General features: G+C 41.0%; 1 protein-coding gene and 1 long non-coding RNA gene across 4 annotated transcripts in view; one reads left to right on the forward strand and one right to left on the reverse strand.

Annotated features, from left to right (window-relative positions):
* The window catches only part of sorbs2a (sorbin and SH3 domain containing 2a), a 76,280-nt gene that overhangs the window by 29,093 nt on the left and 21,068 nt on the right, over positions 1-26,119 (forward strand). Inside the window, exons 4-10 of the mRNA XM_061828902.1 lie at positions 17,346-17,401; positions 18,184-18,273; positions 19,615-19,641; positions 19,734-19,852; positions 21,370-21,717; positions 23,826-23,952; positions 24,074-24,237. Of these exons, the coding sequence (XP_061684886.1) occupies positions 17,392-17,401; positions 18,184-18,273; positions 19,615-19,641; positions 19,734-19,852; positions 21,370-21,717; positions 23,826-23,952; positions 24,074-24,237 (885 nt within the window). The 5' untranslated portion in view covers positions 17,346-17,391. The remainder of the gene's footprint in view (positions 1-17,345; positions 17,402-18,183; positions 18,274-19,614; positions 19,642-19,733; positions 19,853-21,369; positions 21,718-23,825; positions 23,953-24,073; positions 24,238-26,119) is intronic.
* LOC133505651 (uncharacterized) lies at positions 19,698-26,078 on the reverse strand. 3 transcript variants are annotated; one of them, XR_009796309.1, is made up of 9 exons: positions 25,861-26,078; positions 25,521-25,628; positions 25,265-25,402; positions 24,623-24,754; positions 24,408-24,483; positions 24,014-24,261; positions 23,786-23,930; positions 20,372-20,560; positions 19,698-19,831 (listed from the first exon to the last, which is right to left on the reverse strand). It is a non-coding gene; the product is annotated as an uncharacterized LOC133505651 (long non-coding RNA). The 3 variants fall into 3 exon arrangements; XR_009796308.1 differs by having other exon boundaries at positions 25,265-25,628; XR_009796310.1 differs by lacking the exons at positions 25,265-25,402; positions 25,521-25,628.

Raw genomic sequence — 26,119 nt, forward strand, 5'->3', positions numbered from 1 at the left:
AGAGAGTTTAACGCTAGCGCAGTGCTAACAATAGTGCTAACGCTAGCACTAAAGCTTACGCTAACGCTAATAGGGCCGGTTAAAATCAAACTTACCGGTAAATATCACTGAGACATGCCAGTAACACAGCAGCAACACGCTAACACAGCACTAACAGGGCCGGTAAAAGTCACTTCCATGGCACATACATTCCACCGGTCTCATTCTTACCTTTACTGCTCGAGTGGCCCCTTGCGGCCATTAGAAATAATGCACAATTTAGCTGCATCACCGCATAAACCGCAGGGTTGAAAGCGTGTGAATAAAGTTGCGGCTTATAGGCTGGAAATTACAGTATGCACACGCAGAGACATATTTGATAGTAGTAGTCGTCGCTAAACAACTATGGATTAATTGCTTCTTCAAGTGCAACTTCTGGGGCACAAGTTTTCTTGCCCCAATTTCCACTTTTATTTGCAGCTACTGTCGGTCGTTTAAAGCGTCACATTTGCAAATGTTCCGGGAACCAGCATGCCTGTGCAGATGTACGGTGTGAAACCTCATTTTTATTCCAACCAGCTACGCGGTGACAGGCTCAGGTGTGAGTGGACGGCCCAAAATTGCCACCGGTACACTAACCTGGCACTCTTTTAACTCTGATAATACCATTCGGCGGGGTGTTTTCTCAAATTGTATTTTTTCAGGCTTTGCAGAAAGCTTGTAACATCTTTCAGCTTGCCCTAACTGTTGGCAATATAAGCAAAATGTTTCCACATCTCACTCAATGCTGCTGTTTTCCTCAATGTGCTGCAGACAGGCACAATGAATGGAAAAAGAAATAATGTGTTCCAAGCCTAAAAAATTGGGCTTTTTAAAGCATTTTTTTTAGCTTTTCCTGATAATAAATTGCATAGTAGAAATACATGTATTGTTTAAATACTTTATATACTAAAATGATTTTAGAAAAACATTTACTTTTGGCTTAAAATGTATGCTTTAGTAGTAGAGTAGGCTAGGCTGGGAGTGCATTGCCGTATCTGTAGCGACTCAGCCCCCCAGACTTGTTTTTTATTAACAAAAGTGCAGAATAACTTTAAACAAGCAATAATGGGGGGGAGCAAAAAAAATATATTTTTATAAAAAGTAACATACAAAAACATTTCATCATCTCGTTGCAATTCCCAATAACAAAGCGCGTCGTTGTTCAACTAGTCAGGCCACACACGTTGTTATTTCTGTTTTTTTCTGCAGTGCGTTGTAATTCACAATCACAAAGCAGGTCGTGTGTCAGTTGGTCGGGCCACGCTCGTTACATTATTTCCGGTGTTTTTTCGGGGTGTTCGAATACCAGATTTTCATTCAAAAACAGAAACAAAAAAAATCTCGAAATTTTCGGTTGAAAACTGAATTATTCGAGAACGGGGACATTCGGGAACCGAGTATTCACTGTAAAAGCAAATCTCAACGGCGTTTGAAGATGTTTTAGACTCTGTAAAACTGCGACTGACACTCCAGGTTACTTGGTCACCTGAAAAGCATACCACACCAAAGACGCTCATAGAACCCTTATAAAGGTAACACTCAGAGATGCTTAGTCACCTTCAAAATTCAACTCTCAAAGATGCTTAGTCGCCTTAAAAAGTCAATAGAAAAAGACACCCAAAGCCATCGGTCTTAAGGTGTTTTGACAGTTTTCCAAGACTTCACATCAAAATGCACATTGACTATTTTATACACCTATTTCCACCCACTGTATTTAAGTTTTTGTCTTTTGCAGCTCTTATTTATATAGTGATACACCCATACTTCATTACTATACATTAATCCATCTTCCCTCGTTTTCTGCTTTCTCTGCACATGCTGTTGCTTCATTTCTTTTGTATGTGACGGTGGCTGCAGTCGCAGACGATGCGCTGCACAGTAGCCACTCGGACTGGTTTTAAGTGTCAGGGGTCCCAAATATGAGATACGAATAGCAGTTGTTACCTCATCCTTCTGGGAATAGCAGCTCGTCTTCGGGTCTGACCGTGTGTATAGTCGGCGTGCGTGTGGTCACGTCCAAATATATATGCTCCCGGATGACTTACACTGTAGTAAAATAATCAACAACATGAGGCGAGTGAATTTATGAGTAAGTTGAATATATCCATAGCAAGACGCAAAAAGCATAGCGAAAGCATACGCTACCTTGGAGTTTGTTTCACTGGAAAGCTGGGAAAAAAGCAAAACATATTGTAATGTGGATGGTTTTCTTGACATTCTGTCAATCTGTTTGGATATAGTATGGCAGAAAATCTTCAGAAAAAAGCAAAGCATGCAGAATTCATCCTTCGATCCTTCGTGAATTGAAGTTTAATTGGAATTCACTGAGCTTCACTGTGATTATGCTGACCTATCATGTGTCAATCCTTTGGAGAAAGTGAAAACTGAAATAATCATTGTGGTTGCTCAACTGAAATTTGATGATCTGTGTCTTAATACCAAAGTCTCGCGTGACTTTGTCCTTGAGGTTTGTCAATCTTTTGGCAAAATTGCCCCAACCCGTAAAGGAAAAACAAGCAGAATCAATCCTTTAGATGCTTGCTAAAATGAAGTCTTGTGTACTTCGCTGGCAGGGATGTTTTTTTCACAGGGGGGAAAAAAATCTTGCCAACTGGCAAACTGAATGTTTTGATGCATGCCGAGCTGAAGTCCTGTAAGGTTTGCTGAGATCTCACATGGCATGTCAGCGTCTTGCATAAATAAAACAAACTATCGCGAAAAAATAAAAGTTCTGTTCTGGAAGCGCATTCATTTGAAATCTGCGTTACTCAAATTACATTGTCATGAAATGAAGTAAACTCGTAAGTCAAAGTACCACTGGAATTACCTTTTTTTTTTTGGGGAGGACTTTTTTGGGGTCATGTTCATTATCTGTCAATTTTTGCTATTCGTGTCAAGGCTTGGTTCCCAACTGCATAAAAAGCAAGCATTCACTGTAAAATCTCAACTTTTAGGTAGATGTTTTCGAGGTATTTTGGAGGGGGAGGTGACCCGTTGAGGTGATCAAAGTGTCAGCACTGGGAATTGAAAGAAAATATCTGCAGGTGGAATTCGAGAGGGTTATGTGGAAGAGGCAGACTCCCGCATAGCCACACACTGATGACACGCTACTCCTAGCATGCGATTTTCCTTCGTCAGACAAGTCAAATGTATTTGGAATCTTTACTTACTATCCAATCAACAACTGAGAAAAAAATTGCTGTATTATGTAAAGATAACAACTGGGAAAATACACTTTTTTGAACACCGGAGGTTTTTAGCATGAGGCAGGACCCTTTCACCACAAACAAACTTTTTGAATATGTTTCTTCTTCAAAGCTGATGTCATATTCGTTAAAGCTTCCTTGAGTTAGCGTTCAAACCAGGTTTTTCTGAACAACGATTCAGTGGCCGTTTGCGGTTTTCCATCTACTTTTTAAGTGGCATGACATTGACTAAATTAAAAAATTGACATGGCCCGTATGTTAGCATGATGTAGTGGAGGGTATGTGGTTGTTTTAAATACACAGGTAAGTTTTAGTCTCTGTTTTAGGTTTAGCTTCATAGGAAACTTCAGCGAAGAGTCAAACAGCTTAAAGTCTCCTTTTTAAAGAACAATTACAAATGATATACATATTGTACCTATTAAACTGACACCTGTTTTGAAATGAGTTGTCTCCTGCTACCATACAGCTTTTGTATCTCAAGTTTGTGCTCACAAGTCACTGAAAAAAAAAATCTGCCCATCGACAGGTCGTATCTCAAAACACTGTGAAAAACTGCAAAACTGAAAATGGACTTAACTCTAGGAATGAAGTACAAATACTTTTGAGCGTCCCCAAACTACCTTTTCCTGTCTTGTAATGTGCATTAGCAACTGACTATATGTTGTAAATCGGCATAGGTCAGTGCATAGCGTGATGGTATGGAATGTGATAAAATAAAGTGTGAGAGCCTGACACAGTGTACGGTGGTAGGGGGTAACGTTCCAGTGTCACAGACAAGCGCGCCTGTGTCTGTAAATAGCAGGATCTGATCACCGCTTCACCCAAACAGGGAACTCTCTCTCTCTCTCTCTCTCTCTCTCTCTCTCTCTCTCTCTCTCCTCTCTCTCTCTCTCTCTCTCTCTCCCTCTCCCGCCTAACTCTCCTGTCCATCCTGAGCTTTTAACACTTGTCAGAATACAACCTGGACAGGACCGCAGGCTCATTACAACCTTAAGGAAGAAGGCAGGAAAACTAGAGTTGCAAGGATACGTGGGAGACGTCTTTCCATCTTTGAAATCCTCCCGTCTTTTTGATTTTATGAAGGTAAGAGTTTAAGCTTCTACAGAATGTTGCAAACAATACCCAGGCTTCTGGCTTTGGATTGATTGTAATCATTTAGGAAATTTAATTGCCTCGATGACTCGCGTCGCAAAAAAGTGGAATTCATCACGTCTAACAATTTAGGATTTAAAAATAAATGTCTCACAGGAGTGTCAAGATTGAATTTTTTTCCCTCCAATGTTGTTTGCGGTCATTTGTTAGTTGCCATTGTAAATCAGAACTGGTTCTCGTGGTTGAATAAAGTTTAAATAAAAAGGCTTGTGAAGATGTTTTGATTTTAAATAAATTTTCTTTTGCATTTTCAAACAGTTTGTGATGTCCACTTCGCTCAAAAATATCTTTTTTTAATTTTGATCGTTTAAATTTGTACTTTTTGTTCACCCTCCTGTTATGTTGTGGTGCAAATGGACCTTTTGAAAGTTCAGTAAAAGTTAAAAACATGTATCTAAAATAGAATTTAATGGCTGTTTCTAATTATTTGATAATGTGACTTCTCGTGCCGACCTTATTTTTTTCCATTTTACAAGTTTAAAGAAAAGTTGTAGATTAAAAAAAGATGGCCTCTTACCTTTTCATCCTAGAATCTTGTTTTCTGTCCTTTCTCTCCCTGCTTCTGGCTTTTGTCGCACGGTTTTTCATGCTCGAGAAAAGCCGGCGCAGCGATGCCTCCATTAGGAGTGTGCTCTCAGGGGTGTATGTTGCCGCGATCCCCCTATAGGTGTGAGCTGTGGGCTTCCTTTCGCTTGGGGCGCACAGTGATATGCTTTTCACTCAACATTACTGGCAAATGAATCATTTGTGTCCCCTGAAACCTTATATAAGCCATGTTACCTCGATTTACGCAGAGATTCTGGAAAATTATTGCAATGGAAAGGTCCACCATTTTGAGGTCCTAAAATTTATAGACATAAAAAAAGAAGCTGCAACTCAAGGATTTACCTTTGCCATTTCATTTTGTTAAAGGTGCCTTTAAAAAGTTTCCAAAAACTCTGAAACTGGATGAACCATCCATGCATCGCTGACATGCTGGTGGCTGTCTCAACTAACAGCCTGAACTGGTCACCACTCAATTGCAGAGCTCATCTCGATAACATTTCACACCTATAGGCAATTTAGGGTTGTCAGTTAAACCTACCATGGCTGTTTATGGTTTGGGTTGACCCTGGGTCTTCAGAACTGTCAGGGAGAAGTGGTAACTACCGTGTGCCGCCCGGAAATTCTATTATAATAGTTCAATTAAAAAAACATTTGGTTAACACCATTTTAATCCTTAATAGTCACACCCAGCCATTAATAGGCCTCAAAAATGGCACTGTAACCAACGTTATATATTAAATTCATAACAGAAGGACCAGTCTTTGTTTTTTCAGGATGTCGAAGAAGCCTTTAAAATGCTTTAAAAGTCTTAAATTAGATTTTACTATATAAAGGCCTTATTTATTCATAATAATGACACCCATTACCTAAATCCACGACTAAAATTACACCAACACAGTAAAAGAAAAATGATTCAACAAAAGGCTCTGTCTTTACCTTGATATATTTGGAAAGTGTTCTTAAAATGTTTAATAAGGTCTTAATTGGGATTTTCCCCACATAAAGACCTTAATTTTCCTTGAAAATTACACATTAAGAGGTCTTAAAAACGATTTAATAAACAAAAGTTAACATTTTTATTCTCCAAAATCCACCTTTACATTTTCAGGATGCCTAGAGATCCTAAAAAAATTATTTGTTTTCCCCAAATAAAGGCCTTAGTTGTTCTTAAAATGTCATGGTATACTAAAATCTACCATCAAAATTAAAAAAAATTGCAAAGTTTCCTACAAATGTGAAATTGGTGATATATTACTGAGCCCATGGCGGCCACTCCTAACCCTCAGATTTACTGAATGTGATGCATAAAAATGGACCTAACCTGGTTTAAAACCTCAAAAAACTTGTCAAACATATGAAATGTGGGATTTAGTATAATTTTTCTCATCAGTTTTACCTAGTCCTGGTGTAACTATATACTGAAGGAGTGGTCCTAAAATATACTTTAGTCAATTTAATTGTGTTTGGAAACAAAACTTAGTGAAAAATATTCGCAATATTCGCAAAAAAAGAGTGACATAATAGAAAAAAAATAACCCAGTTTTAATGATCACATTTACTGATGGAGATTACTCGTTTAATGTGAATGGCCTGAAAAGGCTACAAAACATCTTAAATTAGTCAATACTATAACTCTAATATGTGAACAAATAGCAGTCCTAACAGTCGTATGTACCATAGGAGTGGTCCTGTATTTGATCCAAGTTGTAGAAAAGGTCTTTGAAATACTAACTTAATCGTAATATCATGAAATATACTTTTCATTCTGTTCGCCAACACTCATGGTTGTCATTGATCATACATTGTGAAGAAGTCGTCTTAAATTTGATTTGAACTAGCCTTAAATTTTTTTCATTAGAACAAAAATCATAACTCAAGGCTGATAGCTGCAAAGCCTGTATTTAGCCAAGAAAGTTAATATATTGTCAGGAAGATGACTTTCTACCACCTGTCCTTGTCAGTGCGGTTTATACACAGGTTGAAAAATGCAGGCTTCCACAGTTGGTCCAAAAGGAGCTTCAAAGCGTCCTATACTTTTGCACTGCCCCAGACAACCTCAAGAGGCCAAAGGGTCTTATCTAGTGGCAGTAAATATACCAGCACCCCTTGCTAATCAAGTCACTCTTATCTCTGCGCCCGACACTTAACGCCGGCACCTGGGGAATCTTGACTATTCACGTGGAATGCTGCTGATAGGTGTTCACTTTGAGTGGGCTTCAAATAACAAACTGTTATTGGAATAGTTTGCTCACATAAATAGAGTCAGGGTAAGAGTGCTATTTTTGCCTACACACACAAACAAGCTTTCTTATATTGCATACAGTATAGTAAAATATTCATTTCAGATTTGAGCTAGAAGAGCTCAGAGACATGATTTTTAATTTATTGCTTCAGTTGTTTGTTTCTGGTCTCAAACGGTTTACACTAGAAGCAATAATCCGTTAAATAACAATGCATAATTTCCCTGCACAATTGAAGAGTGTCAATTTGTTTTTCCTGGAAGCGGTATCTTTAGTTTAGTATCTTTTCATTGCCTGAAAGCAAACAGATTTCTTTGGCACTTTCCTGTGGCATCTTGGTGCCAAGGAACAATGTTGAAGTGAATTGAGGAGCTTCATGCACAGTAGTACGTTTTCACCATCTTCTGACATTTATAGGCAATCTTTTTGTGGAGGGCGTCAATTACTCATGGCTTTTAGCTACTTGTGGCATTAGTTGGTCCCTTTTGCCTGTGACTAGCAAGGGAACTCTGTACTGTACTCTGTGCCATCCATCCACCTTCTACTGCTTTTCTGGGTCGTGTCGTTGGGGCAGTAGCTTTAGCAGGGACGCCAAGACTTCCCTCTACCCAGCCACTTCATCCAGCGCTTCCGGGGGGGGGGGGGGGGGGGATCCAGAGGCGGTCCAATGGCAGCCAAGAGATGAAGTCTCTCCAATGTGTCCTGGATCATCCCCGGGGTCTCTTCCTGCTGGGATGTGCCGGGAACACCTCACCAGGGAGGTGTCCAGGAGTCATCCGAATCAGATGCCCCAGCTACCTCATCAAACCCCCCATAGATCGCGAGAGGCTAGCTGCTTGAAAAGTAGATCTCAGGGTAAACAAGTCTGGGCACCCCTGTTTTAGATAAGATTGGTCAACAATGAGTGGCAATACTGTATATTGGCAACAGCTCTATTAGCACTGTCCTTGCGTCTCAGTCCATTATGCCTGAGCCAACAGTAACAGCAAAATATTGCAACATACTCTATTATTATAGAAAAGATTTTGAAATATGGACAAAACGGAAGTTGATCAGTAGGGCCAAACTAGCACTTGTTGACTTAAGTACAATAGAACCTACATGTTCTTGAACATCTTGGAATCTGACCCACATGAGTATGAAAAAATATGTTTTAGCAAATTGTGTGTGTCTTCCATGAGTGATTTGCTTTTTCTTTGGCTTATTTTTGTGATGCCACCAGGGAAGAGCACCAGATAGCCTTAAAAAAAAAAGAGTATCAAAACCTCCACAGAACTGGAAATGGAATTAGAAATATTATTTTACTGGCAGGGCGGCACGGTGGCGCAACCTGTTAGGGCGTTGGCCTCAGAGTTCTGAGGACTGGGATTCAAATCCCAACCCCGCCTGTGTAGAATTTGCATGTTCTCCCCGTGCTGCGTGGGTTTTCTCCGGGCACTGCGGTTTCCTCACACATGCCAAAAACATGCATTAGTTGGGGAATCTAAATTCACTTAGGGAGTGCGAATATTTTCTGTCTCTATGTGCCCTGTTATTGTCTGGCAACCAGTTAAAGGTGTACCCTGCCGATGATAGCAGGGATTGGCTCTACCACTCCTGCGGCCCTTGTGAGGGTAAGCAGCTCAGGAAATGAATAGATGGATGGATTCTACTGACATGGTAGGACCTCTGACCTTTCTAAACTCCTGTTTCTATGTCAGTGTTTAATGGATAGTGTGAATGTTGCTCACTTGCCAGCATAGTCTGCATCTATTCATAAATTGTCTTTTGTATCCATTTTAAGACTTAAAGTATTTCTTTATATATGTTGTGCTTCCTCCTGTATGTACTGTACCTTTCTTAGATTGTCTTTTTGATCGTTTTGACCTTAAAGATTAGCATACCTCCAGAAACGACATTCTCTGGTCTCATGAAACCAAAGTTTTTGGCCTAAATTGCAAGTGTCATATCAGGAGAAAAGCCACTGCTCATCAGCTGCTTAAAACTATCCCTACTTTGAAGCAGGGTGGTGGCAGCATCATGCTGCAGGGATGTTTTTTCTGCTGCATGGACTGGGCGAGTTATCTGCATAGAGGGCAAGATGACAACTCTCAAACAGTGAAATTTGTCAAGAGAACTTGCTCCAAAGTGCTCTGGAACTCACAGTAGGGGATCGAGTTCACCTTCCATAAGGTTGTGATAAGGTCATAAAGGGATATTTTATGCTGATATTTATTTTTAAAGAAAAGTATACTCAAATCAGCTTCAGAATAACTCTGTAACAGCAAAATGTGGCAAAACTGAAGGGGGGTGAATCTGGTTGCATTGTGTATATACAACCTTCACATCAGGCAGATATCTTAAATTATCTTTGGAGCTGTTATAATCTTTTTATAGAATCTGTGGTCCTTCTTTTGCAATCTACTGTATATTCAATGGCACACTTGCTTTTTATGGTTTGCTCTCCAGTTTCTCTGCTGCTGCTGTCCTGAAGCTGTGTATAGAAACGACAAGATGCCACAACTTGTCACATGGAATCCCGTCTCCTTCCGCACCCTTGACTGCAGAGAGAGAGAGAGAGAGAGAGAGAGAGAGAGAGAGAGAGAGAGAGAGAGAGAGATAGAGAAAGAGAGAGTCGCTGGGGTTGTCATTGCATAATTGCATTAGCGCTCCCTTTGCTCATTAGCGGCGCCTGTGACGCAATCGGTTGAACACACGGCCCCTGTTTGGCTTGTGCCGTAAACAAATGGACCGACGGGTGGGGGTCAGTGTATCGCCCTCCATGGGGGGTTCTGCTAATGAGTGGCGAGGTTGAACAAACAAGGCAGATAACAAGGACTTTTTTGAACGTGGCTGTTTTTCAACTAGTTGCAGTCGAGCTGATTAAAAACATCTAAAAAGCGGAGGAGATCATTGGATTGCCTTGAATCGTTACACTACAACTCACAGAGATTTCACAAGTTGTGAGTCTATCCAGCAAAGGTTCAGGTCACTCCTGATCTTTAATATTCTGACCATTTAATTTTAACCGTGATAAACATCGGCAACTACATTGTTTTTACTGTGAAAATGACAATTTCAGTACTTTTTCACCGCACTGTTTGGTCAATGACTGCATTGTATGCTCTTAATGCCAGTTCGGGTCTCGCATATTTTGCATTGCATCGTAGTTGAACATTCACTAAGTGGAATCTTGAGGGGGGTGGGCAAAAAAAATAAAACCTCTGTGAAATGTTTGACACGGGCTGAGCGACTAGGAGTGTGAAGTAGCGAATAAGGTCAGGCCTCTCCCTGCTCTTGCAATGATTGTGCTTGAGCTTGCAAATCCTGGTGCCTCACAAGGGAATGTGATGGGAGATGCAGACGTAAAATTCGAAACACTCCAACTCCAAGTGGAGTTCAAAGGATGAAAGAGAGGCGGGGGTCTTTATTTCCCAAGCATTTTTGGAATAATATTAAACACTAAGTACTACAACTATTTAGGTCAATCAAAACTGGAGATTAAAACAAAATAAACAGGGCTAGGATAAGCAAAACTTCAGACAGACAGACCGTTAACATGCTTCCTGGTGACTGCTGTTAAGGTTCACAACAGAGTTCTAATGGGCTCACCTGTTAACCGTTTGCTTCAACAATTTTCTGTGAACTGAAGTAACTGGTTAGTACCGGTTTATTGGTCTTACTTTAACAATCTAAATGTGATTCTCATATAGGTATAAAGATAGAATTGTATTCTAATGTCGGTCGGTTTCTTTCGGCTTGTCCCTTTCGGGGTCGCCACAGCGTGTCATCTCAGATGAACGCACATATATGTTTGGCAAAATATTTACACCGGATGCCCTTCCTGACGCAACCCATCTCAGGGAGTGGAGGCCCCAGTGGATACGAACCCACAACCCCTGGTTTACCAAACCAGTGCTCTAACAATAAGTAAAATTTTGTGATTAATAAGCAGTATGGAAAATCGATGGATGAATAAAAAATGGGAAATTGTAATTTTCAACTTTGCTTTGAAATATTTCTTGTTCGCTGAGTCAGAGTTACCTTCGAGTCATCGGAAGGCCTGAATTTGCCGCGGTTTATCCAGTGAGTGCAATTTGGGCTTTGGTATACCACAAAGAGGACCCAGTGTGCATAATCATATGCGAGTATAATAACTGTGAGACTGTAAAATGAAAAAGTCACCCCTGCCCACGTGCTCAAATACTCCGTGTGAATGTAAACCAGATGTCCAGTAGCACACTTTGAGGATTTAGATTTTTATATGGGACATTTTGCCCTGCTGTAAAGTTGTAGTTATTCAATCCTAGAGTGCTTTTTTTTTTTAGTATTGTTGGGTGTCTAAAGTATTGTTTTTTGTTTGTTTTTGTGTGTCTAGAAGTGATTGATTTGATTCACTTTATTTCCTTTGAAATATTGAGTTGGAATTCTTATTAAGTTTTTCGCTAGAATGTATTAATAACGGTCCTCGGTCGGAAAAAGGGTGGCGGGCCCTCTCCAGGTCGGGGTTGAGGTCCTTCCCCAAGTAGAGGAGTTCAAGTATCTTGGGGTCTTGTTCCAGATTGAGGGAAGAATGGACTGGGAGATCGACAGACTGATCGGTGCAGTGTCTGCAGTGATGCGGACTTTGTATCGGTCCATTGTGGTAAAGAGGGAGCCATGTCGAAAGGTGAAGCTCTCAATTTACCAGTTGTTCTATGTTCCTACCCTCACCTATGGGCATGAGCTGTGGGTCGTGACCGAAAGAACAAGATCCCGGATACAAGCAGCCGAAATGAGTTTCCTCCGCAGGGTGTCCGGGCTCTCCCTTAGAGAATGGGTAAGAAGCTCGGCCATTCAGGAGAGGCTCAGTGTCTCATTAAGAGGAGCCAGATGAGGTGGCTGGGGCATCTGATTCGGATGCCTCCCGGACGCCTCCCTGGTGAGGTGTTCCGGGCATGTCCCACTGGAACGAGACCCTGAGGACGAACTAGAACACGCTGGAGAGACTGTCTCTCGGCTGGCTTGGGAATGCCTTGGGATCCCTCCGGAAGAGCTGGAAGAAGTGGCCGGGGAAAGGGAGGTCTGGATATCCCTGCTGAAGCTTCTTCCCCCGTGACCTGACCCCGGAAAAGCAGTAGATAATGGATGGACGGATGGATTACTTATGAAAACCAAGGTTCCACTCTACCTATATTTTCATCAGGATACAGGCACTTGCAAACAATGGGGAGTTTTCTGGCACGTTGAGGCCTCTCAAAAGGTGATTCAGTTTGTGTACCATTTTCCTGTCAAAATGACACTGGTGTCCACACATTTCTTTCATGATGAAGGTCACTGTCTGAAGAGATTTATAGATCAATCAAGAGTAGTCAATACACAATAAAGTCTCAAAGTCAAAGGAATTCTGCCAATTTAATTTGAATTAGACATTTCAGGATCCTTTTGGTCATTTTGTCCGATTGCTACCAAATTATAACTGTGTGCCCTCGACAGATGGGTGGATGTATTAATTCATAGAGCAGGCAAGAGTGAACATGAGAGATAATCCATATAACCTCAAGGGTCCTGACTCTTGTGTGGTTCCTCGGACAGAGACATAGCCAAAGGATGTCAACAGATTAAGCTCATTAGCAAATCTATTTTAAGACTGCCGATGAGGAACGCCAACGTTATGCTGATGTTCAGTTCCTTACTTAGTCCTGTATGTCTGCTCGATATGGGAGAAATCTTTGTGTAAAATCTCGTATTTGGAATCTGTCAGGCCGAATAATGTCCCCCAGAGATGGATGTCCTCAGAGACATGGTGGGTCTGAAATCTCGTCGACAGGAAGAAAAACCTTTCCAAATAAGGCAGAAGGCCTTCATTCTTTTAAATATGGCAATGCATCTCAGTTATTTTAGGGGATGCATTTTTGTGGTCAAAACAAAGATAGGCCTTGGATTCAAAATGACTCTTTTAGATCTGAAAGTTATGTACACACAATAGATATGCTCGACGTGTAAAAAAACAATACGTTTGCTCAAAATTTGACATGCTGGGGTTGTTATTGGGTTATTGAGTTTCATGGCAAGTTAACAAACTTACATCCTCGTTCTCTAGTTACACAATGCAGAAACTAAAATTGCCCACAATTTAAGATTACAGATTTGTGTAGTGTGCGAGGTTCAACTTTAGTAGCAATCTGACAAAATCTGATGGACAAGAAGTTCTCAAGAGGTCTTGAGGGTTTAATGTTCAACAAAAATCCAAACATCAAGCCAATTGTTGAGTTAATTGTTTTACGATGAGTCCTTTAATTTTGCCATCATGCTACGTCCACACGGAATTATGAACTCAAATCCTTTGCAATTTAGGATACCCCTCCATCGACTTTATACAGAGGAGTGTTGAAATACGAATGACTTGACTTAAAATGTTATCTAGGCACAACTGTCGTTTGGACTATTTTTCCATTTTTGCGTTAACTTGTTAGTGGAGTGAACTCATCTCAAATAGACTTCCAATTAAGTAGTGAGCAATTCTTCAGAAAAGAGGCCTCAAACTTTTAATTGCCACACCCAATTGATGTTTACTGTCACACATAAAACCGAGAATTACATTGTTAAACAACCACTTAGTTTAGCCGTTTTATTCCACTAATTTAATGGTAATTCTAAATATCATTAGCACCGCTAATTGAACTCCAGTGGTGACGCAACATGTAGACAGAAAATATAACAATGCAGTACTCATAGTCATATTTTGTATCCTCTATAAAGAACAACTAATTGTTGTTCAAGTTCTTCAAAAAGTGCAGTACTAATGAGCGGCAGGAATTTGAGATATCACAATGAACAGTGTTCAGTTTGCCCACAGTGCTCAAGAGAGGCACACCAGAAAGAGCAGCTCAATGGCCATTCATGTGAAAGGCTGACTACACCCTGAACTGGTCGCCAGTCATTTGCGGGGCACATATACTATAGAGAGAGTCATTGAGTAGCCTGCACCAAAGTCAGGCGAGTGTACCTCTACACCATCAGAAATGATTTGATTCTCTTTAATTATTAATTTATCATTTAAGTAAGTACAATATACAGTACAATTTTTCCCCATTTCAAAAAAAAAATAAAATAAAATTTTCATTGTTTTGGAAGGGGGAAGGCTGGAACGAATTAATGGCGTTTCCATTCATTTCAATGGGAAAAGATGATTTTAGATACAAGTGTTCTGAGTTACAAGTATGGTCAGGGAAAGGACTAAACCTGTAAATTTAGTAAGTACCGTACAAATCTAGGACCAAATAGACAAAATCTATAGAACGGGTTTCTCTTTGAAGGACCCTGGAAATGGCCAAAATGACACGCTTCAGTCCAAAATTGCAGACTTGTATTTTCGCAGGCATGCATTCTTGACTTTTTTTCGGAGTCTACTCATGATAGACATGCTTATCATGTTTAATGTTGCTAAGTGACACTTCAGGTGCTGGATTTTTAATTCCAAGGGTATCTTCAGAAACATTTTTGGGGTCACAACTACAACATTTTGACCCCAATGACGAAACAATGACAAACCCACCATTCTTCTGCTGTTAAGGGTCTTCCATCGATCTAGTATATCTGTACATGGTTGAAACATTTGTAGCTGATGCACAAAATGTCTTGAACAAGTTTTTGGCGGAGCCATGGAAACCGCCAACATGAGCCACTTCAAACCAAAATGACAAATTTTCTTTTAAAATTTTTTTTGGGGCATTTCTTCTTGATACTTTTTTATGGATAATCTCATACCTTGATATATTTTGTGTTGAAATGAGACTTTTTTTTTTTTTTTTTTTTTTTTTCCCCAAAATTCAAAGGTGTGCTGCCGAGCAAATTTTGCGGGTTCTGACCCACATACCCTAAACAAACCAGAATTGCAGTGGCTGGAAAAACGTGGTGGGCTTCACGAGGTCTGTTTAGGCTGGTCGGTGGGTTTCATCCAAGTCAGTCCAGCCATAACATTCACACCACAGACCCAGCTGCTGTGACGCCGCAGATCTGTCCCCAAGAAACACAATCCTGTTTATAAGCTGACCATGATTTAGATGCCGACAGCTTGTGACGCCACCCTCATGATTTACCCAGTCCATGTGTGTGTGTGTGCGAGTCTATGTAGTGCTCAGAGATAGATTTACGAGGGACTCCGTGAGAAGGTGAAGATTGGGTCTCCAGAGGCTTGAGAGTATCCCACAACACACGGCAGCCCCTTATAAAACTTTCCATACATTAAGTATTCATATTGATTATTTGATATTTGTAATCCCTCTACAAGCATTTTTATCTATTCATATAAGTGACACTTCCCATGGGAATAAAAATAGTTGATTTTGCTACGAAGAGTCAATACTTTTTGATTGAGAAATTAAAGAAATAAAGTGAGGTAAAAATACATTTTCTTCACAAAAGTAGAAAGAACAAATATTTTCCTGATGTGCAACTTTTTCGTACTCACACCATAAAATAATGGGTTCTTGCCTACAAATTTGTAAGTTTTATGGAAATCCTTCTTATAGCTACAATGTCTCATATTTGATTGTGCTTATCAAAATAGATTTTCCATTTATAATAATGAAAATATCGTCAAAATGTTACAATTTGTGTGAGAAGTACAATTTATGTGAAGATGTTTAAAAAAGCAAGTGTAAAAGACTAACAGGACCAACTGGCAAGGGCTGATAACTTTTCTGCTATATTTTGGGAAAATATATGGGGTCTTCATATAGAGGATATATTGAAGACGATGATTCATATGGTGCAAAGTGCTGCTATTTGTGTTAGCGTGTGTAATGTGAATCTGTGACCATGGGGAAGTCATTTGTCCATTCCGTGGCTGCTGGGGGAATGCTTTGTCGCAGTCGCCATGATGTTCTAATACGGTGGCTGTCTTAGCTATTTATACTCCTGCATGACGTGAGCCTTGATTTTTGTATCACTTGAGGCTATAAATGTGTCAGCAAGCTTTACAATGTGCGTGTTATGCATTCAGTTGGTAACTGCGGCACTTAGCATTCATGTCGGTATACAGCCACATGCCTTTTCCCGAAATGAATACCATCGTAAGCCGACCTTTCAACATATCAGTCTGTAATGAGAGCAACGGTTTGTTCTGTACCTTTGTGTAGAATTGTGGCTTGAAGTAGCCATTTCAGGTAAAAAAAAATTTCCAGCCATTTTAGAGCTGTCTTTCTAAAATTCGAAACTCAATTCGACGAGATCAACTGGGGTATGTTCAAAATCTACCCATATTTTATAGTCTAGTTCATCCTGGTTAAATGTATTTTGGTAGGACTCACGAGTTAGTAGTCCAACATAATTGGCTCAAGAAGCCGTTACTGAAAAGACTGGAAGGAAATCTAATTTTGGCGATTTCCAGGGGATATTCAATGCCAAACTTGCCCTATATAGATGTTTTTTCCGATTTGAACCATGATGAACCAGATGCTAAAAGAACACGAGATGATACTAAATTCTGAAAGATTTGCTACCGTAATTGTGTCGCTGAATTCTGTTTTCATTGAGTAACAGATATTGAGGATGGCGCCTAACTATGCGGCCGTTTTGGTATGGTGCTCCCTAATATTATCTATGTTTTTGTATTTTTCGGTCATCTCTGGACAGTACACAACGGAAAACTTGCTAACCATTAGGGAGTCTTCCCCAGACTTTTTTATTTTTTTTCAACAATTCTCGCAAATTCACTGAATTCATTCTCCAATTTAGTCACCAAAGTAGCGACCGCAGTCTATGGAACATGGAGGCAAGAAGCCCTCCACATGCCTCCCGGACGCCTCATGGTGAGGTGTACTGGGCATGTCCCATCAGGGGGAGACGCCGGGGACGACCCAGGCCACTCTGGAGAGACTAAGTCTTCCGACTCGCCTGGGAACGGCTCGGGATCCCCTGGAAGAACTTGATCAAGTGGCTGGGAAGAGGGAAGTCTGAGCGTCCCTGCTAAGGCTAATTTCCCCACGACATGACCTCTGATAATCGAGAAAAGTGGACGGATATGTAGATGGGGGAAAAAAAAAGAATTTTTTGCTGCTGTTTTTATTTTAATTAATACTCGAGAAAACATTTGGTTTAATTTTGAGTGATATCTTATTTGTCTACTTCCACTCAGTGTTTAATTTAATTACAACTTATACATAATTTGAGATCCACTTAAATTTCATTTAAGTGTGTTTTTTGGGTGTTTTTGCAGGAATGTGTGTTGCCTTATGTTGAATCTCTAAGAAGTGCTCTCCAGTATGAATACAGGTATGCATAACACGTCATTCAGTCGGTTCATTTGAACTAGAATGTCTTTATACTTGGATCATTTGGACTCTCTTTTCAAAGCAGTTAGTTTTGCAAGTGTAATTCCACACACTTTGGCATTTGTCCATATTTAGTACAGTGATATTTCACTGAGAACCTGTTGCTCTCTGCATCAGTCTATTGTACTCCTCCATGAATACTTTTCCAAAGCTACACTTGGCAGTCGTCCCGAGCAGACTTCAATACGACTATGCCAGCCAAAGAAGAGCACTTCACCTTTAAAATCTACGTGCTGTCTGCCAAGGCTCAGCTCATTTATGCCGACAGCACAACAGAGTTGGGGCACACCCACCCCGCCCGTGCTCCACAACACAAACACCCAGCACCACCTCATCCCCACTCAACAAAAATGTAAACAAGCCCTGTAGTGTATACCTACATTGATTTTTATATCACAAAACAGCCCGTTTGCCATTTAGCATGTTGCTGTTGATTTTTACATTGCATACCAGACTTTCACAGACTTTTTGAGCCATGTACTCTCTTTAAGAGTCAAACTGGGTGCACCACCACACCTGCCAACTGTGCCAAAAAATCTAAACAAATTCTGTTTGGTGTATCATTTACCTGTATGTTTTTATTTTAACCTTTCTGTCACTATGTCATGGAGAATATCATTCTTTGAGCTGAATTGCATGTGCTTTATTTGTTGCATTTGTATGTAATAGTGTCGTGTGTTTGCCGTGCATGTGCATGTGACCACCTGGGTGTGACGTTCTCAGATACCGGCGGATATGCTCGCAAAAGTGTGGCTGTTACGCTGACGCTCTCGCCCATGAAGAGGGTCCAGAGCTCACCCAATTTGGCTTCAGGTACTAACACTTGCATGACCCAAATTGATATGTCCTTTTTGAATAATGAGCAGGGCTCCCACCAATGTATGGGCAACTTTTCTGATATTGCAGCATGTGCACTGTTGACTGCTCTTATTTTATTTTGCTTCATATCATCAACCTTTGGTGGTTGTTTTCAGTTCTAAATCATGTCATACTGGTCTTTAAACTTGGGGCAGTTTGGATATGTTGCGGACTTCGACAGTCTCTTGTAGTGTTCTTCCCATTTGTACAATAAATCATTGTGGGTTTTTTCCCCAATCTCAGTTGTTATGCATCATGTATTGGTTAAATGGTGAGATTTAATCTATTAATAGGAATACATCATATTTTCTCCGAATACACATTTATTAAATAGCCGTTGTAATAACCTTATTAGGTTCCCTGGTGAGCCTGAAGCCCATCCCAAATGACTTTGGGCGAGGGGAGGGGGGTGCAAACCATAGCGTGGTCACCCACCACTCAATCACAATAATTAAATGCAGTAATTTGTCTTCAATGAACCTAAATATATTCCCTGAGAATCAGTGAAGTGACCAGAATACCAGGAGAAAACCCATACAAGCAGGGCGGGAAACATGCAAAATTGCAAACGCCACACAAAAAGGATAGATTAGAACCCTGAGATTCAAACGCTAAACCTCAGCACTGTAAGACAGACATCCTTAACACTTGTTCACAATGCTAACCTTTTGCTGCATACCTTTTATATATATATATATATATATATATATATATATATATATATATATATATATAAACTAAAATGTGGAATATGACTTGCAATGTTAAACTAAACTTAAAAAGAATAATTGTGGAGAAAAATATAGCTGCCAGGAATATAAACATGGATGCACACAACATAGTGATGCTACTACTCCAAGAGCTGATATGAGGAAATGTTGTTTACAGTTTGTAGCGTATACAGGAAATGCACATACATAAATTAATGTTAGATAAAATTACTTGTACAAATTTCGTAGGACCAATGTTTTTAGGGTCTAAATAATGAGAGTCATGCACCCGCAGTATTCAGACAACAATAACAAGATGCAATCAACAGTGGGGATTTATTCTTGAAAGAATAGGGCCATGTTGCACACAAAAGCTGTTTCAGTACACTTTATTCAGGGTCACTTGAGCTCTGTTGGATTTGTTGTGGTGCAATATTGGAATCTGGACTCATTGTTCCAAATTCAGTAGAACCGATAATGTGTAGCACCCCCTTAAGTTGATATTTTTCATGGAATTCCACCCAAAAATGTTACTTCAAACAATGCCCTAAAAGTTAACCGAGTGACGTGTCTTTCTGTTCCCCAGGGAGTGATCCTCACTCATCAGACTTCAGTGAGTTTCCCATGTTTTATTCACAGTCTGTTCAGTGGTCACTCTCTGTCTTGTGTTCATCTATTGACGCTAATGAAACCAACCCAATGCAGATTCTTGGCGGTCTGGCAGTGAAACCAATGACCTTAAGAACAGTGACACAATCAGCTCGTCTCTGGCCGCCAAAGGTTTCCGCAGCGTCAGGCCCAACCTGCAGGACAGAAAGTCACAGGTAAACTGTCGAACAATAGAGATTTACAAATTATGCCTTTGAGATCTGGGTTTTTGTCTTTGAAGGTCTGTGTTCATGTGACGTGACGATAACCGTAATATTTTTTTTTTGTTTTTGTTTTTTTCGTACTTTTATTTGATCCGTAAGGATGACAATCACGTACCCTCTACCCCTTCACGAAGAGAGAGTTTCTATTTCACTCCCAGCAGAGCTAACCCATCGGCCAACAATACGCTCACCGTGCTTGCTAACGACCCGACCCCAGGAACGGAGCTAACTGTCTCCCACAAAGAGGAAGCCATTTTAAATGAGTCCTGCTATTTTAGTAGCACTTCTGCGCACACAGAAACCAGCACTAACCTACTACAACTTGTACCCAGTGTCCCGAATGACAATACGGAAGCTCAGGAACGTAAAGTATCCAGTCTGACACTGATCCCCGTCACCATCCCAGACCCCCCTGAACACCTTAACATTGAAACCACCGGTAGTGACCTGCCCCCTTCCCCTGCACTCCACCTGACCACCCCTCCTCAGCTCTCCACAAGGACGTCCTCGTTGTCTGTCAAATTGTTCCCGGAAAGCCTGAAACATCCAGAGCCTTCAAACAAGTCCACGGTGATCCCAATTCAACAACCACCAGGGTCGGATCCAGCTCAAGACCTGAAGGCTCCTGTGGCAGTCCCGCCAGGACTTTCTGCTGCTGAGCTGTTGGTACAAGAAAGAGCACAAATCACATTTAAGATGACTAAAAAGACATCATCTTGGTGGCATTGAGGTGGAAGAAAGAACAACACACACCTGTACTTAGACTATCTTGCCTTTGCTGTGTTTTTTTGGCTGAAAGGCCAAAGAGGGATCATTTTCTGGGATAGCTGGAGCATATGAAAGTCCATTTATCGTCTGTTTATTTCCCCATTTTCATTCTTGGTGCTGCCATACATGCAAGTAAACTAACTGGTTCTTTTCATGTTTAAGTGGCTGGTCTGACTCACTGTTATCTATGACATTAATTTGTGGATGTCAGTGTGAAGAACATTATATGGACACCGCAGATCAGGTTGAAACGCTTATAGTTAACCTGTAGCGTTAATAATAATTTGCTATTACATTGACCGCTCAGTGACTGTATTAACGGCGTATGAAAAGCCAGCAAATTACGGCAACGTCAAACTGTCCAGGAAACAGCGCAGAAAACTAAGAACTGCCATCAGAATTTATATTGGAGTGTGCAGTACCTCTTCTATAGCCATATTCCCACCAAGGTTGTGTTGTTCATGAGCATTTTCTCAGAGGTTTTTGTGATTTATGTGAACCACTGCACTACCAACTGGTCCTTGTGTCTATGTAGTGTTTTTGCACTTCGACTAACAAAGCATTTTCAATTTACAGCATTAATCGATGAAGACCCGCGGCCTCGATACGCCACACTGTAATTTCCACTCATGCTTTGTGACAGGGCTGCTAATGAGGAATGGCACTAAGCTTTCTTCCTTCCTCCCCCTGCCAATCACCAGGGCCCCGTCTCCCTTGACTCCACAGCACATCACTTCCCCTTTCTCAGCCACAGCTCCGAATCCCTCGACTACCTGTCGGGCCTAATGTCCAAGGGGCTGTCACCCAGCCCGTATGTCGCTACCGTCACCACGTCGCCCCTCGCCTCTCCCGTGACTGTCTCGGCTCTCAGCCACTACTCCTCCTCCACGGCGGGTCTGCTGGACGAGCTGCAGATCTGTAGCCTGGACTCACCCGGCGCCTCGCCCACGCCATCACCCACCCTCAGCCACGTCTCGGCATTTGCTGCTGCTGCTGTTGCTGGCCCCGACGACGCGCTAACAGCCGCCGCAACAGCCACTGTCACTAACGTAATTATTATCCCAGCAAGTCACCACCGCATTTATCCAAAATAAGCGCTCTGCTATCTCATTCGGATAGCGACACTGCCATGTGTTGCTTTTATCTGCCACTAACTTTCTGTTCTAAACTACCTGCTTGATTCTAGATTTTAGCCCGGCACCCTGTCATTGCAACGCCTCTGCACTTGAAACTCTGCTCCATGTTCCTTTGTGTAACGCTCCAGTTCTACCACATACCTTTCTATTCTGTTTGTACCATAAATTCAAAAACCAAGAAAAGAAAATTACTTCTAAGTCACATGTGTAATCCTAGCCAGTCTTACATGCTAATACTGCAAGAGAACCACTTAGTTAACTCCCAAACAAGTATTTAGCTTCTATTCTTAAATGGTGGACTTTGCTGTAAGACACCATTCCCTAATTGGGTACATGATCCACTCTCGCAGGTTTCTACCAAACCTATCGACATACAGGATTTTCCAACGTGATCAGTATCATTTCTACCCACACTAAATATGGATTAGCACCGTTGTACAACCATGCCGTTAGTGCAGTGGTACCTACTTAACTGGATAGCGAGCAGAACCATTTCAAGTTTTTTCCTTCAGGATCAAAATTGTCTGACGGCAGTGCTGCAAGTGTAACTATGAAGTAAACGTCAGTTTCACGATCGAACATGTATAGACGCAACAACAAATGGGAACAACTCAGTTTAGCATCAAGAAAGTTTCTACCTCAAAACAAATATTAATCCAGAATTCTTTTCAGGATCAGGAAAATATCCAACAACTTGGTCTTGCAGTATTGCAGCAAGTGCACATTTTGTTGGTTAAAATTTCATCTCAGGATCTTTAAAAAAAAAAAAAAAGTCTACCTCACAACAAATAAAACTGAAAAATTGTGGTCACGAGCCAAAAAATTCAATGCCTTGGGTAAAATAATCATCCGCATGGACGAACAGCTGTGCCACAAGCAGTATCAGATTTCCAAAATTTATGTAAGGGATCAATAGAAGGGCAGTCAAACAAAGATAAACAAATTCCCAGAATTTAATTTTGTGTTAGCGTAATAATATTTGTAACTAACCTTAATACTCATCACCATTTTACACTCTTACAGCCATGCCACAATTGCATTAGTAGACTTACACCTAACTACAAGGAGAATTCCAGAAATTTCTTTTAAGATCAATAAAATAGCAAACTGACAACAAACAGAAATCATGAATTTTATTCCTGATCAAAATATTTACCTAACATAAAGGCTTAGCAGCATGACTTAAATGCTATGGTAGCATCTAGCTAATGGTAAATGGAATCCAATAATGTGTAAATAATCACATAATCATTGTCAATACATTTTCTATTTTACCTAATGACAAACTTAATACCATAATTTCTTTTCAGAATCAAAGCTCTACCTAAACAAACCTACACTAAGTGCTCATCAGCATTTTCTTACAGCCGTGTCGCAGGTGCAAACCGTGCGCACGTCCATTTCTGTTGCAACATAAAAGTTAACATTTTAACTTCTGCCCTGACACGAGCAATTTTATAAATGAAGGCCTCCTCGCAAATGAGCACCATGCCTCGCTTAAAAATCATTGCCAGCCACTTTCTGTGGTTGAGTAAACAAATACGTCATTCACTATTTGAGGAAATACAGTGCATCTGAGATGATTTACGCCAAAAAATTCAAGCTTTTGGTGCTCCTTATTTCCATTGTCACGAATAGAAATAGGAATGCATTGTAGTTTTACTTAACATTTAGCAATATTATCAGTGACTAATGACATTTTTTAAATACATTTTTAATGTGGAAAAAAATGTGTTGGTGTCTTACATAGGATGGAAGCACTTCCTTCAGAGTAGCCTTCCATCATTTCTAATGTGTGTGAGTGTGTGTGTGTGTGTGTGTGTTGTGTGTGTGTGTGTGTGTGTGTGTGTGTGTGTGTGCTTGACATCATAACTAAACTAAAGGAAATCTTGTCTGTCTGTTGACTATTGCTCTTTAATTTCATGACTGTCATCCCAGAATCAGCAGTCATTTTTATAGCACAAAGAAGTGCTAAAACTACCATTTTCGTTGATTTATCTTCTTTGTGGCACCCCTCACAGGGTCAGGTGCTGTCTCACGCTGTGAACGGGGGAACGGTGCATGCACAGAGACCGCTTTCGCCGCCATCTTACCCGCCTCCTCCCGCCTCGCTTCGCAGCGGACTCCTAAGGCAAAGTCAGAGCTCCGGTGAGATGCTTATAAATGATGAATAATCAGAATTCTTTATTGGTCGTAGATGTTAACACACACGAGAAATTTGTCGAAGGTAGTTGGAGCCGCTCTCGTGCGAATGTATTTTCCGTTTTAGAAGTCAGCGAGGGATTCACCAGAGAGTCTGTGGCGTCGGGCAATGCCACCCTGCCCATCGCCCGCTTCTCCGAGGAGGAAACTAAAGTGTCCATCATCAAAGCCCCCCATTACGAAGGGATCGGACCAGTGGATGAGTCGGGCATTCCCATTGCCATCCGCACGGTGACGTTTTGACGCTATTTACATCTGTATCAATCAAAGTGATTGACTTCGTCACAGAGCTATTGTCAGTTTGTCTAGCACCCCAAAAATGGTCCTAGATCTGGAAAAATATGCGTTCAAAAGTCAAATGAACTTTATTATCTGTTTGTAAGAACTGGGAGTGGAAATACCTTTTTTTCACTATCTTCGAAATTGCAGCTTGTTTTGAAGTGAGTTGAGTTTGCTGTGACCATACAGTGCTCATATCTCAGTTTTACCTGCAAGTCAAAGAAAAAATATCATCTGAACAATGGCTCTTTTCTCAAAAAACAAGTTCTGAGTCACTTGATCGTCAAGGCACCACTGTGCTGTCATAATGGATAATGACATTATTATGACAGGATACAGAAAAGTGTAATCTTCTGCTGAGGATTAGCGCATATTAGCACTCTGCAGTTGGCTTCTTGCGGAGACTTGTTAATTGATAAGTTGCAAAAATAACAATCTGCTAAAATGATGAAAAGAAACGCGAAGAGTCCTGCAGAAAAGCAGACAGATCTTATTGTTAGCAGACAAACATTTTTGCGGCCTCCTTCCCTGGTTACCGTGGAGAGTGAAGTGGTAATTGGCCCCCAGTCTCGGCGCTTACATGCTCAGGCCAACACTCTCCCCTCTCTGTGGAGTTTTTACTGAGGCGAGGCCAAACATAGTTTTGAGTTCGACTGAATAAAGAAAGGCAGCATTAAGTCTTGGTCGCTTTAGATGTGCAGTGTGCGTACAAAGACACACGTACTACACTTTCTGTAAAATGTCAGCCTTACAATCACTATTAAAATAGCTATTTGACTTTGATAGCCAGAAGTGAAATGCAGTGAATGAGTTGTCAGATTTGATAACACATGCCCAAATGATAAAATATTAACATGCTTGCTAATATTAGCTATGCCAACCATGCAGCAATTTTCATATGCAACTGAAACACTGAAAGTGTTCTATATTTGCCCTTAAATGAAAGACTCTTACCAATAAACAAAAAAAAAATGCTAACATTTGCTCTGGAAACCTGCTTTGTACTGGTGCCCGCTTATCCTCACGAGGGTGGCGGGGAGTGCTGGAGCCTATCCCAACTGTCAACGGGCAGGAGATGGGGTACACCCTGATCTGGTCGCCAGCCATTCGCAGGGCACTATAGAGACAAACAGTCGCACTCACAATCACACCTACGGGCAATTTTAGAGTGTCCAATTAATGTTGCATGTGTTTTGGGATGTGGGAGGAAACCGGAGTGCCCGGAGAAAACTCACGCGGGCACGGGGAGAACATGCAAACTCCACACAGGCGGGGCCGGGATTGAACCCGGGACCTCAGAACTGTGAGGCCAACACTTTACAAGTTGATTCACCGTGCCGCCTCTATGGAAACATGATTGAGATAATTTTAGTCAGATATCACAAGAATTGATGAAACAGCAGCATTTTTTGGAAAGGAACCTACTACAGAACACACTTAAGGCCACTTTTTACTACCGTGGTCAACAACCCCCGCATTGCATCATGTGACCTCCCCGAAGCATGTGCGTCGCTTGCCAACAAAAGCTCATCTCTAGTGATTGGCCCGTTTTAGTCACATGCTGTGATGACATACCGTTCCTCCGACTTCACATCCCACCATCGATCGATTTCGCAGCACAGTTGCAGGTATCATCTGGTCGTTTGGGTCCATTTGTTCAAGCCGACGCGCTTCCGCAGTTCCCATTGTCGTTGCTTTGTTCCTTGTTAGGGAAAGGAAAGTAAAAATGGCAAACGGAAATGACGAAAATTTCCTGAGGAAACTCCACACTGTGTAGTGTCACCTCTGACTTGGAGAAGAACTGCAGCACACGGTCGCCGCACGCATGTGTATA

This window comes from Syngnathoides biaculeatus, chromosome 9 (genome assembly GCF_019802595.1).
Source record: "Syngnathoides biaculeatus isolate LvHL_M chromosome 9, ASM1980259v1, whole genome shotgun sequence".
NCBI lineage: Eukaryota > Metazoa > Chordata > Actinopteri > Syngnathiformes > Syngnathidae > Syngnathoides > Syngnathoides biaculeatus.